This window comes from Fomitopsis serialis (genome assembly GCF_022376445.1).
Source record: "Fomitopsis serialis strain Sig1Antser10 chromosome Unknown B0H18scaffold_311, whole genome shotgun sequence".
NCBI classification, from domain to species: Eukaryota; Fungi; Basidiomycota; class Agaricomycetes; order Polyporales; family Fomitopsidaceae; genus Fomitopsis; species Fomitopsis serialis.
Window position 1 is genome coordinate 17,764 of NW_025955271.1, and position 13,674 is coordinate 31,437.

At 53.3% G+C, this 13,674-nt stretch overlaps 1 protein-coding gene across 1 annotated transcript; it reads left to right on the plus strand.

The window, feature by feature from the left end:
* Nucleotides 1-1,900: 1,900 nt before the first annotated feature.
* On the plus strand, nucleotides 1,901-10,111 carry B0H18DRAFT_961979 (Sec63 Brl domain-containing protein; the record flags this gene model as incomplete). The annotated part of the gene is made up of 25 exons (XM_048043087.1): nucleotides 1,901-2,093; nucleotides 2,114-2,514; nucleotides 2,567-2,697; nucleotides 2,754-2,916; nucleotides 2,961-3,272; nucleotides 3,324-4,217; nucleotides 4,278-4,564; nucleotides 4,639-4,957; nucleotides 5,008-5,236; nucleotides 5,322-5,755; nucleotides 5,815-6,048; nucleotides 6,101-6,187; nucleotides 6,247-6,307; nucleotides 6,499-6,542; nucleotides 7,058-7,292; nucleotides 7,350-7,592; nucleotides 7,657-7,788; nucleotides 7,843-7,997; nucleotides 8,122-8,400; nucleotides 8,446-8,856; nucleotides 8,931-9,146; nucleotides 9,196-9,357; nucleotides 9,411-9,481; nucleotides 9,535-9,627; nucleotides 9,676-10,111. 25 exons carry the CDS (start codon nucleotides 1,901-1,903, stop codon nucleotides 10,109-10,111), a joined length of 6,222 nt encoding a protein of 2,073 aa, XP_047885068.1.
* Between the last annotated feature and the right edge of the window lie 3,563 nt (nucleotides 10,112-13,674).

The window sequence follows — 13,674 nt, forward strand, 5'->3', positions numbered from 1 at the left end:
CACTCCTACGGAGCTCAGCACGGCTGTGTCACACATGCCTTTTGATCGCGTCGATGTATTCCACGCCTTCAAATACTCTCCCGAGCCTCTGACAGACAACACGGAGGAGACGGACGCGGTCAAGGCACGTCCCCCAAGCGGTGATCAACCGGGGCGCTTTGACACTGTCGTCGTGATGCAGGACGACGAAGCTGAAGCAACGGGATTGCAAGGTACGTTACTTAGTTTCCTATGCGCCTTGACACAGATCTTTATGCGGAGTTTTCCTAGGGACCAGGATAGGCCGGGTGAGGGTGATATTTAGGTTACCGGAGCGTATCAAAGACCCGCGAACTCACCTTCCCCTGGCGGCGCCCCAGAGCTGGATCGAGCAAGGGCCCTTGGCTTATATAGAGTGGTATTCAAAACTTTCTACGTCAGCAGATCCTACTCATATGATGTACGCGGTGAACAAGCCACCTGTTCGATCTAACGGGCATCCACAGGGCGAGGTAATACCTCTGAGCCTGATTCGCCAATCATGCCAGCTTATTCCGAAGTTCCCTGGCTCTGTGGGTGATGCACCCGAGCACTTGCCAGATGAGTGGAATACACACACTATATTAGATTGTGCCTCCAAGTTCCTACTGAACAACTGGGCTACGAAATACGCTTACCAGACACTTTGGTAGTCTTCGAACTTCAAAGAAAGAATGCTTATTTGTACGTAGAATACTTCCTATATCTTCTACCATTCGAGTAATCTATTACAGTACTTAGAATACTAAATGCATCTTCTGCTGCTCGAACTATAGCACTGTAAGCACAACACCGACTTCTTAACCGCTGGCGAAGAGTCAGATACTGATCTCAGCCACAACTACCACGGCACCTCCTTACCTAGCGTCCATTGCTCTCAGCCTTCCGCCGCCTTCGTCTCATCTTTGCCCACCCCCGCGAACCGTTCACTTCCAGGACACACTGATAGACCACCGGTTTCGAATTCTCGCTGAATAGTGTTGAAGTTTCCATCCCGCCATAGGATCTGGTTGAGACGTAGACTGGGGGAGACCGCGGGGCGATGTCCACCAAGTCAAAGAGGGACTGTAATCTACTCGACGGACTGTGAGTGTAGTTCACGGACGCTCTGGTGAGTTTGTGTCATATCTAGTTTACCGGAGCAATCACTAGCGTTACACCGAGAACGGCTGCTGTCCACAAGAGACCGATACCTGCGTCGTCCCGTCACACTGCTCAGGCTGAGGCTGCGACCGCAATCACAGCTTTAGCGAAGCACCATAAGCATCGTGAAGGTTCACGAAGGACCGTCATGCAGGGAGGGAATCGGGTCATGACTAAATTAGGTGAGAGTCTGCACAACTGCATTCTTGTGGTCGAGGGCCTACTCGCTGAGCTGAGCGAGGCACCGGCAGACATATCTCTGCAGACTGTCATCGGAAGCAGTGGATTCAAGGCTCCATTCAGACGTGCGACCACGCCTCGAGCTACCATGCCAGGCTCGAGTACGAAACCTTCGATAATGCCGAGCATCAGCAATCACCGCGCGCTGCTCGAGACCTGCGCAAATGGGAGCTCTGTCGTGATCAGCCTGGACGAGGTTGCCAGCATATGGCTGGATGTATTTGAGGACACCTTGCTGGGCGATGTCTCTTTGGGTAGCCCGTCTGCACTCTGTGTCAAAATTGAGCTGACACCGATCCTCCTCTCATACCATTCACCGACTCGGCGACTACCTCCACATCCTTTCTTCTGCGGTTCGTGCCTATCCCGTACGCTAAGTTCCTCCCATTACTTGAGCCTGTGGGTGACACGCACGTTACGAACGGCGCCGCCCTCTTCTCTGCGTTCGCGCCCTCCTCGCCGGAGACGCTGCCTCAAGGGACACCGGAACTACTCAAATATGTGCCGCCGAAGGAGCGTAGGGCGGAAATTCTTCGGTGTTTTGAAGAGACCATGGTCCGACTTCCACGACGGACACTGGGTGAAGCGCGTCGAGGCGATGATTCCGTCCAGTGAGGGTGGCTCCGCTAGCGCAAGTATCGTGCAGACCAATGTCAGAACTAGCGGGAGCATGTGCGAGCTCGCCGCGACGTGTTCTTCGGGCCGCTCCCAGGCAAGAAGGCGAAGACAGCACAGCCGAAGCCGACGCTGAACTTCTTCGCGAGCGCGTGCGCCGGGCTCGCGCTCGGTGCGCTCGCCGCGGCGAAGGGGAACCCGGAGGCGCCTGGCATGTCGCCGGCGTCGCACTCGGGCTCGAGAAAGGGGATGTCGTCGGGCATGGACGAGCCGAGCGAGGCGGAGCGGTGCAACCCGGCGGCGCTGTTCGCGCTCTCGGAGCAGGCGCTCGGGCTGGCGGAGCGCACGGCGGCGTACGACATCAACTCGGCGGGCGCGATGATCTTGCAGTTGTTGTATCTGCTGCACTGTTGCCCGGGCGGGACGAGCGTGCAGCAGGGCGTGTTCCCGTTGGCGAGTCGTCTCGCGTGCTGCGTTGGTCTGGTGACGGTGCTGGCGGTGCTGGCGGGAGCGTCGTGAGGTGCAGTGGTTGACGAATTCAATTGTGTAGGTGGGGAAGATGATCAACGTGGCGAGGATGATGGGCCTCGCGAACGAGCCTGACAAGTTCTCGGGGACGTACTCCTTGTTTGATGCCGAGGCGCGGAGGAGGGTGTGGTGGGATGTGTTATACTACGACCTGTAAGTTCTTCGCTTCCTTTGAATCACATCCAACTGACCATGATTGTTACGTCCAGCTTCGTTTCTGACTGCATGGGACACCCGTCGTTGATGCCCGATAAATCTTTTACGACGCGTCTGCCCGCGGACGTGGACGAAGACGCGTTCGGCCCGAGTTCAACGAAACTGCGTGGTGTCTCAGAGACTGGTGATGGAGCAGACAAGGGCTATGCGTACCTCGTGCTCAAATGCAGATGAGTTTTTTTTTCGGCTCAACGGTGCAGCCCAAGGCGACGGTCGACCTGGAGGGCATGGCGTTCAGTCACGGAGGGCACCTCATGTCGAACAAGAAGTGCAAGCTGCCGGAGGGATCGTTCAAGCGGTCAAAGAAGGGATACGAGGAGATCCACGACCCGGCGCCGAAGCAGAAGCCGCTGGCCCCGGACGAGCTGGTGCCCGTCACGGCATTGCCAGAGTGGGCGCAGCAAGAATTCTCGGATATGAAGAACCTGAACCGTGTACAGAGCAAGCTGTATCCTGTGACGTTCGGGACAGACGAGCCCCTGTTGCTCTGTGCTCCCACTGGTGCCGGAAAGGTCAGATATTCGCTCGCGGATTCTCTCCACTGAACTGACAGCCCCTCGCAGACGAGCGTGGCTATGCTTACAGTCTTGAACGAACTCGGCAAGCACCGCGACGAGCAGACCGGCGCATTCGATCTCGACTCGTTCGAGATCGTATATGTCGCGCCGATGAAGGCGCTCGTGCAGGAGATGATCGGCAACTTCAGCACGCGACTGGGTGTCTTCGGTGTCAAGGTCGGCGAGCTGACAGGCGACTCGCAAATGACGAAACAGCAGATCACAGAGACGCAGATCATTGTCACAACGCCTGAAAAGTACGACATTATCACTCGCAAGGGTACGGACACTAGTTACACAAACCTCGTTCGTCTCATCATCATCGACGAGATTCACTTACTGCACGACGAGCGTGGCCCCGTGCTGGAGAGGATCATCGCACGTACTATCAGGCGGATGGACCAGACAGGAGAGTACGTCCGCCTCGTCGGTTTGTCGGCAACGTTGCCCAACTACCAGGACGTCGCCACTTTCCTTCGTGTCGACCCTGCGAAGGGCCTATTCTACTTCGACGCGTCGTACCGGCCTTGCGTCCTCCAGCAACAATTCATCGGTGTAACGGAGAAGAAGGCCATCAAACACTATCAGGTCATGAACGAGGTCTGTTACGAGAAGGTCCTCGACCAAGCCGGCAAGAACCAGACGCTGGTGTTCGTGCACTCGCGCAAGGAGACGGCGAAGTCCATTCGCGACATGGCTATCGACAAGGAGACCATCACGCAGTTCGTCAAGCCTGATGGCGCCACCAGGGAGATCCTGCTCGAGGAGTCTAACAACGTGAAGGATCCGAACCTCAAGGACGTCTTGCAGTTCGGCTTCGGAATCCACCATGCCGGCATGTCGCGTGAAGATCGTGGTCTCGTCGAGGAGCTCTTCGCCGACGGACATCTGCAGGTGCTTGTATGTACCGCGACGCTTGCATGAGATGTCAATCTCCCCGCGCACACGGTCATCATCAAGGGCACCCAGATCTACAATCCCGAGAAGGGCCGTTGGGTCGAGCTTTCGTCACAGGATGTGCTACAGATGCTCGGTTGTGCTGGTCGCCCGCAGTACGACACGTTTGGAGAAGGCATCATCATCACGAACCACTCCGAGCTGCAGTACTACCTGAGCTTGATGAACCAACAGTTGCCGATCGAGTCGCAATTCGTCGCCAAGCTCGCAGACAACCTCAACACTGAGATCGTACTCAGGACAATTCGGAATAGGGATGAGGCAGTCCAGTGGTTCGGTTACACGTACTTGTGAGTGTGCCTGACTTGTCCGCATAGCGTGTACTGATTGGCATGCTCGCCCACATACGTTCGCATGTTGAAAGACCCAGGACTCAGAAGTGCCATCTCGTCAAGTATGAGCGTGCGTCTGGCCGATTCCACAGCACGGAGCTCGTCGTGTCGCATTACTACGTCACGTACAACTCGATGGCGACTTACCACCAACATCTGCGCCTGACGATGACGATGCTCGAACTGTTCAGGGTGTTCGCCCTTTCGAACGAGTTCAAGCTACTTCCGCTTCGACAGGAGGAAAAGCTGGAGCTTGGCAAGTTGCTCGAGAGGGTCCTGATCCCCGTCAAGGAGAGCGTCGAGGAGCCGGCAGCCAAGATCAACGTATTGCTGCAGGCCTACGTCTCACAAGTGAAGCTCTCGAAGGGTTTGCCCTAGTCGCTGACATGGTGTACGTCCAGCAGTCTGCTGGCCGTATCTTGCGCGCGATGTTCGAGATCTGTCTTAAGCGTGGATGGGCCGTCCCCGCGAAGGACTGTCACGCCCTCTGCGAGATGGTCGAACGTCGCATGTGGGGTTCCATGACACCTCTCAGGCAGTTCAAGGGCGTCCCCGCAGAGGTCGTCCGGAAGGCCGAGGGAAAGCAGTTCCCGTGGTACCGGTACTTCGATCTCAACCCGCCAGAGATCGGTGAGTTGATTGGGAATTCAGAAGGCCGGCAATCTGGTGCACCGTCTCATTCATAGCTTCCCGAAGCTGCGACTGCAGGCTCAAGTTCAGCCCATCACCCGCACGCTTCTCCGTATTGACCTGACCATCATTCCCGACTTCCGGTGGGACGAGAAGATTCATGGAACAGCTGAGTCCTTCTGGATCATGGTCGAGGACGTCGACGGCGAGATCGTCTTGTTCCATGACACGTTCATCCTTCGACAGCGATATGCAGAGGACGAACACAACGTGACGCTGACCGTGCCCATGTTCGAGCCCGTCCCTCCCAACTACTACATCTCCATCGTCTCGGATCGCTGGCTGCATGCGGAGACTCGTCTCCCCATTCTTTTCAAGCACCTCATCCTGCCGGAGAAGTTCCCGCAACGTACACCTATCCTTGACCTCCAACCGCTACTGCTTTCTGTTCTGCATAACAAGGAATTCGAGAGCATCTATTCTTCGACCATCCAGATTTTCAACGAGATTCAAATACAGGTAGTCCAGGCCCTGTATACGACTGACGAGAATGTCTTCGTCGGAGCGCCAACGGGTAGTGGGAAGACCGTCTGTGCGGAGTCGCACTCCTGCGGCTCTGGAGCAAGCGTGGAGAACAATGCGCGGTGTGCATCGAGCCGTACCAGGAGATGGTGGATGTTCGTGTCGCTGAATGGCGCAACAAATTCGGCGGCCTTCAAGGCGGCAAGGAGATCGTCAGTCTGACAGGAGAGACTAGCGCAGACTTGAGGCTGCTCGAGAAGGGAGACGTCATGGTGTGCACTCCTGCCCAGGTACGCGATAAATGCTCAGTATTTCAGGCGCTGCTGACGGTGTTATTCACAGTGGGACGTTCTGTCAAGGAGATGGCGTCAGCGTAAGAACGTGCAGACGATCGGTCTGTTGATCGCCGTGAAATTCAACTTGTCGGCGGTGAGGTTGGTCCCAACTACGAGGTTGTCATCTCTCGTACACGGTACATTTCCGCGCAGACCGAGATCAAGACTCGCATCGTCGCGTGCGGCGTATCACTTGCGAATGCTCGGGATCTTGGTGAGTGGATGGGGGCGCCCTCGGCCTCTCTTGCCCACCTGCTTCCTCTTTCCTGCCTACTCACACGTCTTGCCCGTCCGCTCTCGCCTACTAACTAGCTCAATATCGTGTTAGCTTCGGCGAGTACACTGGCGGCGCAACATACGATACTCGTTTATATAGTTGTAATACTGTCATCTTGTAATATGAAGCATTCAATTCGATGTTCTTTTCATTATACGAGCTGCCGACAACTGTGAGCGACCAGTACGACCAATGCTATGCTTTGAGATGTATACTGTGATGGCATATGTTACTGTATGTCGGCTTACAGATCTATACTACTAGCATTCTATCGTGTACTATGCTATTCTATGTCGATCACGGTGGCACTATCACCACTATAGTATCGGCAAGCATACTATACTGTACTATACACGGGTTTCCGACGAGCCTATACCGTCTATGTCGGGCCCTATATTGGCAAACATAGGGATTCTCTGTTTTCCTGATGCACACGGCAAGCCCCACACTTACTCTCATCTGGAACGGCTAGGCTAGCAATACTTCGTACCTATAACAGTTACTGATGTATTGTATTTTCTACTGAGCGTACGTGGTTCTAGAGCTAGTGCGGGCGCATGCCGCTGATTGATAACGCCGAAGGCCGCACGACTTCGGAAGTAGCGGAAGTGCATAGCGAAGGTACTCCGCTCTCACCCTTTTGCTGTCCTCTCCTTAACCCCTCTCTACTTTCTACTCACTGCTAAGATGGGATCGCGCACTCGATCAGCCGCTCGGAAACAAGCCTCCGCTTCCAACGATGGCTCCAAGACCAAGCGAGGCGCCGGCCAGCAGGATCGTGCGAAGACCAGCAAGTCAGGCAGCGACTCAATCCCGAACATCAACACGTCTGGGCTATCTCCTGCTGACCGACAGGCTCTTGCGAAGCTTCGCAAGATGGCTCTGGAGGCTAGCAAGAGCGCAAAAGAGTCGCACCAGAAGGGTGAGTCGAGTACACATGTAGCGTTATTCATGGTTAATGAGTACTACGAACCATCAGATGTACGAAAAAGGTCCGCCGCAATGATGGTCAACGACCACCAGTCTTCTGGTGAAGAGGAGACACAGCCGGTAAGGCACAAGAAGAAGAAGGCCGTGTCAGATTCAGAGCCTGCTGGAGACGAAGACGACATGGATGTCGACCACGAGGGTGAAGAGGACGAGGTCCCCGAAGACGGGGGTACTGCGGATAGCTCAGATGAGGCAGGGAAGAGCGGCAAGTCAGGCGGAATGCAGTCCCAGAGTCAGTATCATTTTTTTTTTCAGTGATAGACCGGCCTGACTCCACACTCGGTTCACCGTTCAAGCCAAGGTTCTGCCCAGGCCTCAGCCGCCTAGGTCTAAAGCATCTAGCAAGGGACAACCTCAATCACCGAGAAAGGCGGCCAAAAAGGCAACCAACCTCAATGACGAGGAAGCCAGCATCGCCCAGTCGCTCAGTGCGTTCTCTAACTACTGAAGCGAGGCTCGCGTTTGACAGGCTAACAACCCAGGCAAGATGGCGACATCGAAGGCCAAGAGCAAGGCAAGGCAGACCACTGTTCTTTCCGATGACGAGGGCAGCAACGCCGACAGCCACCCACAGACTACTACGCAAACCGCGAAGAAAGCACAGCAGGATGTCTCGTCGTCTTCGACCAAGAACAAGGTGCCTCCCCCCCCACATCTCCCTCGTCACCGGCTGGCAGCAAACGGCGAATTGCCTACGTTGCGGTGCCGCCGAAGGTAGTCAAAAATATTTGTAATGCTGTTTACTGACAATACTTGTGTAGCCTCGAGGAGGTGGAACATCGTCGCAGGCCGCGGCAAAGGGCAAAGGGAAAGACATTGCCAGAGTGGTCACCCAAGCGAAATCTACGACGGACTCAGGCGCAAGCGACCTCGATAAAAGTGACGACGAGCGCGACGCTGAACCAAATGCCGAGGATGTGGACGCAGACGATGACGAGGAGGATGATGACAAGGACCTGGAGAAAGGAGGAGAGGAGGAGAGCAGCGAGAACGACGACGACGACGACGATGGCGATGACGACGACGACGACGACGTAGTGGTGAGTGCTTACATGGTATCAGCGAGGTTATAACTAAATGCGCAGGTCTTGCGCGACGAGACGAGAGAGAAAGGAAAGCGTCGGCGATCGAAGAGCACCCGCAACAAACGGGCGAAGGTAACAGATCTCCCACTTGACCTCAGGGCGCTCGTCACCGCGTCCCAGAACTGCTTACGCCTTCGCATCGCTCTCAACACAGCATGGACGTCAGACCGCTCTATTCCAAGCGACCGACTCCCTAGCAGAAACAAGATCATTCGCGACAGTGTGCATGACGCGCATGAGATGCGCGACAAGAACGGCCGCCGCATCAAAGCCCTCAAATCTGGTTTCAATATGATCAGCGATTCAAAGAAGGGCGATGGGAAGGTCAAGAAAGGCGATGTCAAGGACGAGGAGGCGAAGAACGAGGAGGAGGCGCGGCGTGCGGCGCTACAGAAGGCTGTCTATAACGTTGTGAGTCTCACACGACACGCGTCTTCAACCTGGGCCCTCTGACCTGTTTCGAGGTCTGGGCGTGTGCGTCCCAGTTTCGGAACGAGCTGAAGAAGAAGGCAAAGGCTGTTGTCGAGACGGTGTACGGCCTTCATGGTCTATCCGCTGAGCAGAGAAGCAGAGCAGCTGCATGGCTGCTGATGGCGCATCCTACCCAGGTCAACGACGGCACAGGATCGAGAAACATCCCCAACTTTGTTTTCAGCGACATCAACATTGTCTTCGACGACCGCAAGCAGCTGAATGTGAAGGTGGGCCCGAAATAACCTACATACGACTAGCTAGTGACACTTGCAGCAGGAAAGTCGATTCAACGAGGACGAGCCATTCCGGCATCCTGCCATTTCGGAGCTGATATTCCAGCACTGGGCGTTGGGAGCGCGTGCGGACGCGAACCTTCACGCTGCCATGGACCGATTCTCTCAGGTCCCAGACAATTTGATTGCTCTGGTTTGCAACGCGGTGCGTGGCCTGGAAACTTATTCTGTTCAGCCCTGATGTCCTCTGTTACACAGATTGAGAATGCCCTGCTGGAGATCATGAACCACGGCTCCAATTTCTTCACGAACAAGCTGTTCGCCGTCAAGTACTAGTGGTCTCCGTTCCGCAGACTAAAACATTTACTAACGTCAGTTATAGGTGGGATGGTCTCATTGCCATCTTAGAGACCCTGCAAGAGGAACTTCCGGAGTACTACGACCAGACGAAGAAGGAATTGTGGGGCCATATATCGTGAGTGCGAAGCAGAACTTAATTCGAGTGGCTGACGCCTGTTCACAGCGGGCGACTCAACCTGAATGTCATCGAAGAAACCGAGCCTGTCGCCAAGGGCGCCAGCTTTCTCAAATTCGACCGCATGCGTGCGAAGCTCAGCACTAGGGCGACATCTCCGTCTACCTCCGTCGCCGGGGCGATAGCCGCGACGAAGTCTACGGCTAAGTCTACGAATGCGAACACGAATGCGAACGCGAACGCAAACGCGGCGAAGCCGCCCTCAAGCAAAGGGAAGCCTCCGAGCATGAAGACGGCGAAGACAGGCTCAAAGTCGGCCTCAGCCAATGCCAAACATGCCGAACAGGACCCTGTCGACGACGGTGCTCAGACGGCTGGAGCGTCCAGTAGCAATCTCGGTGCTGTGCAGGATGGGTCGGAAGGCGAGGAGCCTGACGAGCCTCAACTTGAGGAGGATGAGATCGACGAGGGAGAGGGGCCCTGAGGTACGCACACTCCACCCGTCTGCGTCGTCTGCGTAGGTTGCTCTCGTGAGCTATGTTCGAAGCTAATACATTACTATCAGGGGCTTTGAATTCCGACGCATCGACCTGCAGTTGGTCTTTCCAAGGTAAGTCTCAGTCTGTCAGCCTTTCGTAGACCCGAGCTAAGTTAAGCCCTAGGACATAATCTATCCGCCGTATTCGTTGTTGAAGTGAAAGAGGTTTAGAAGGGCTTGTTAGGCCAGTGGAAGTGAAGGACAGTAGAGTGGAGTGAACAGACCTATCCCAGAGGGAAGACTCTGATGCTAGGCAGGCAGAAGAGAGGAGAGATCGTTATCCATTAGGGGGGAATCACCCTAGTATATATACATGTCTGGGACTGATCACATGCTACATCAGTAAGCAGATCAGTAATCACTAAGTCCGAGTTTTAGGGAAATGAGTAAGCCTTAACTCCAGAGATAGGGATATGCATAAGCGTCCATGTGATCAAGGAATGTACTGGAAGGTCATGGAACATGCCGGAAGGGAGTGGAATGATCCAGAATAAGTCTGGAACAGTGTAGATCGGTCTGGAGCGAGTCACAAGATGAGTCCAGACAGAGTCCATCAAAAGAATGTATGTAATACTACATCGCAGAACACAAGTCCATATATGTACGTAACTGATAAGATAAGATAACACTGGAAAGTCGGAAGTTCAACACTCCCACTTGTTCAAGATGTCAAGTATCTCATCATGCCAACTGAAGACCTGAATTTCTCAATTCCACTGAATGGAACATTCTTGGTCAAGGCATCAGCAAGTTGGTCTTCACTTGCGACGTAGTAGATCTCCATTTCTCCACGTTCGTAGAACTCCCGAATATAGTGATAACGGATTTCTATATGCTTGGTGCGGCGATCCACAGCAGGGTTCACCGCAAGGAAAATGTTGCCTTGGTTGTCAAGACAAAGCGGAGTTGGATGAGACATATTATCTCCCAGTTCTTCTCCAAAATGACGTAGCCAGGCCATCTGACGACAGCAGTCAGAGCTGGCCTTATACTCTGCTTCAGTTGAAGACAAAGATACCGTCGGTTGACGTCTTGACACCCAAGAAACGACACAATTGGCCATAAGGAAAGTAAAGCCACTTGTAGAGTGCCTATCATCGTGATCTTCACCCCAGTCAGAGTCTGAATAGGCAATCAGACCAGAATTCGAGCCTCCGTCATAACAGAGAGCGAGTTCCTTAGTCCCTTGAAGATATCTTAGGACATAGTAGGCTAACCGCATATGCTCTTTGGATGGGTTTGAAGAATACTTTGCCAGACGTGTGACCGCGAAAGAAATGTCTGGACGAGTACCGAGCATAGCATACATGATGCTGCCAATAATGCTCTGGTAGCGGGTACGGAAAACCTCAGATGCTGTGTCTGGATTCTTCTCTAGGTCTGCTCCAGCGGGAAGAGGTGTCCGTGCAGGCTTGCAGTTGGACATCTGAAACCTCTCCAAAACTGACTCAATATAGTCTTCCTGATCAACGTAGATGAGACGTGTAGTACGCTCTCGACGTATTCTAAGACCAAGGAATCGCTGAACAGCACCCAGATCTGTCATCTGATACTCTAAGGACAACTTCTGCTTGATGTTGTCGATAAACAATTTCGAGTCACCCATGATGAGCAAGTCGTCGACATACAATATGATTAGGCAGGTGTGTCCGTCAGAGTCCCGGGAGAAGACATAAATTCCAGCATCCGAATAAGTCCGTTTAAACCCTAAGTCTAGGAGAGACTTGTGGATCTTAGCATTCCATTGACGAGAAGCTTGCTTTAATCCATAAATTGCCTTCTTGAGAAGACAGACAAAGTTCTCCTTGCCAGGTACAACCCATCCTTCGGGTTGTTCCATGTAGATTTCCTCGTCAAGGTCACCGTTAAGGAATGCCGTCTTGACATCCATAGACTCTATCTCCCAATCTTCAAGGGCTGCATGTGCCAACAAGTAGCGTACAGATTCAAACCGTGCAACCGGAGAGAAAGTCTCAGTATAATCTTGACCCCATACTTGGGTAAATCCCTTTGCGACAACACGTGCTTTATAGCGACCATCGTGCTTAATCGCATAAACCCAACGGCACTTGACAACCTTCCGGTTTTTAGGCCGTGGAACTAGAACCCAAGTCTTATTGTCCATGAGTGACTTGTACTCAGAACCTTCAGCAGCGAGCCATTTATCATGGTCGTGAGATTCCATGGCTTCCTTATGACTTTGGGGAAGACCATGGTTTGCTTCCGCCAGCATCCGTATAAATTGAGCAGTTTCAGCCTCAGGTTGTTGACGGCCTTGACTATCAGTACGACGGTCAATACTTGCTGGTGGCTCGTCACCATAGGCATTGTCTCTATTCCTCTGAGGGTTCTGTCCAGCACCTTGACGGCGAGGACGCTCATACTGAGGTTGCGGAGGAGCTACTGGATCAGGTTGCTGTTGCGGATTATCTCCCACTGGCTCCTGATGTTCTTCAGGTTCATGTTCCGGCGGGACAGGAACAGGGATAGGAATATCCTCAAAATCTAAATCCTCTGAGTTGGCATCCTCAGGAGGTTCATCAAACGGCTCATCCAGGGATTTCGGATTATTGCCTAAGTCCTTTCGTGCAGGAAATGTCTCTTCATCGAAGGTCACATCACGAGACACAACAATACTTCGAGTAGCCGGGTTCCAGAAACGATACCCTTTGGAACCAACTTCATAGCCTACAAAGATCATCTCAACAGCCTTCTTGTCGAGCTTCCCAGATCTCTGTTCTTTCTGCACATGCACAAATGCCTTGCACCCAAAAATCCTAAAGTATGAAATGTCCGGAATTGTGCCATTCCAGAGAGTAATGGGGCATTGCCAGTTAAGGCGTCGCATAGGTTGCCGATTATAAATATGAACCGCAGTGTCCACAGCCAATTGCCAAAAACCATGGCTTAGTCCAGCATGATGCAGCATAGACATAGCCTTCTCAACAATGGTCCGATTCCAGCGCTCAGCTCTCCCATTCTGTTGAGGAGAGTACGGCATTGTGAACTGATGTTCAATACCAAATTTGCGCAAATGTTCGGTAAAAGCAGCAGACGTATATTCCCCCCACGATCCGAGCGTACAGCCTTGATTTTTTCATCTGTTTGGTTCTCAGCCCATGCCTTGAAGTCATCGAACGCTTGGATCGAATCGTTCTTGTGCTTGAGATAATAGGCACGACCAAGACCAGTATAGTCGTCAAGAAAGCTGATGAAATAACGCCATCCACCTATTGCAGTGGTACGCATAGGACCGTCCTCATCAGTATGAATGAGCTCAAGGGGCTTTGTAGCACGTTTAGCCGATGGGGGAAATGGAGCGCGATGAGACTTGCCCCACTGACACCCTGCACAAGGAGAAGAAGTATCCTTGGCACCAATGGAATCCACACCCTTAGTGTGCTTGGGAATCTGACGAATAACATCTTCAGACGAATGTCCGAAGCGTTCATGCCAGAGACGAAAATTCGACTTGTCTGTAGACTTTGCCGATTGCGGTGTCAAAATGT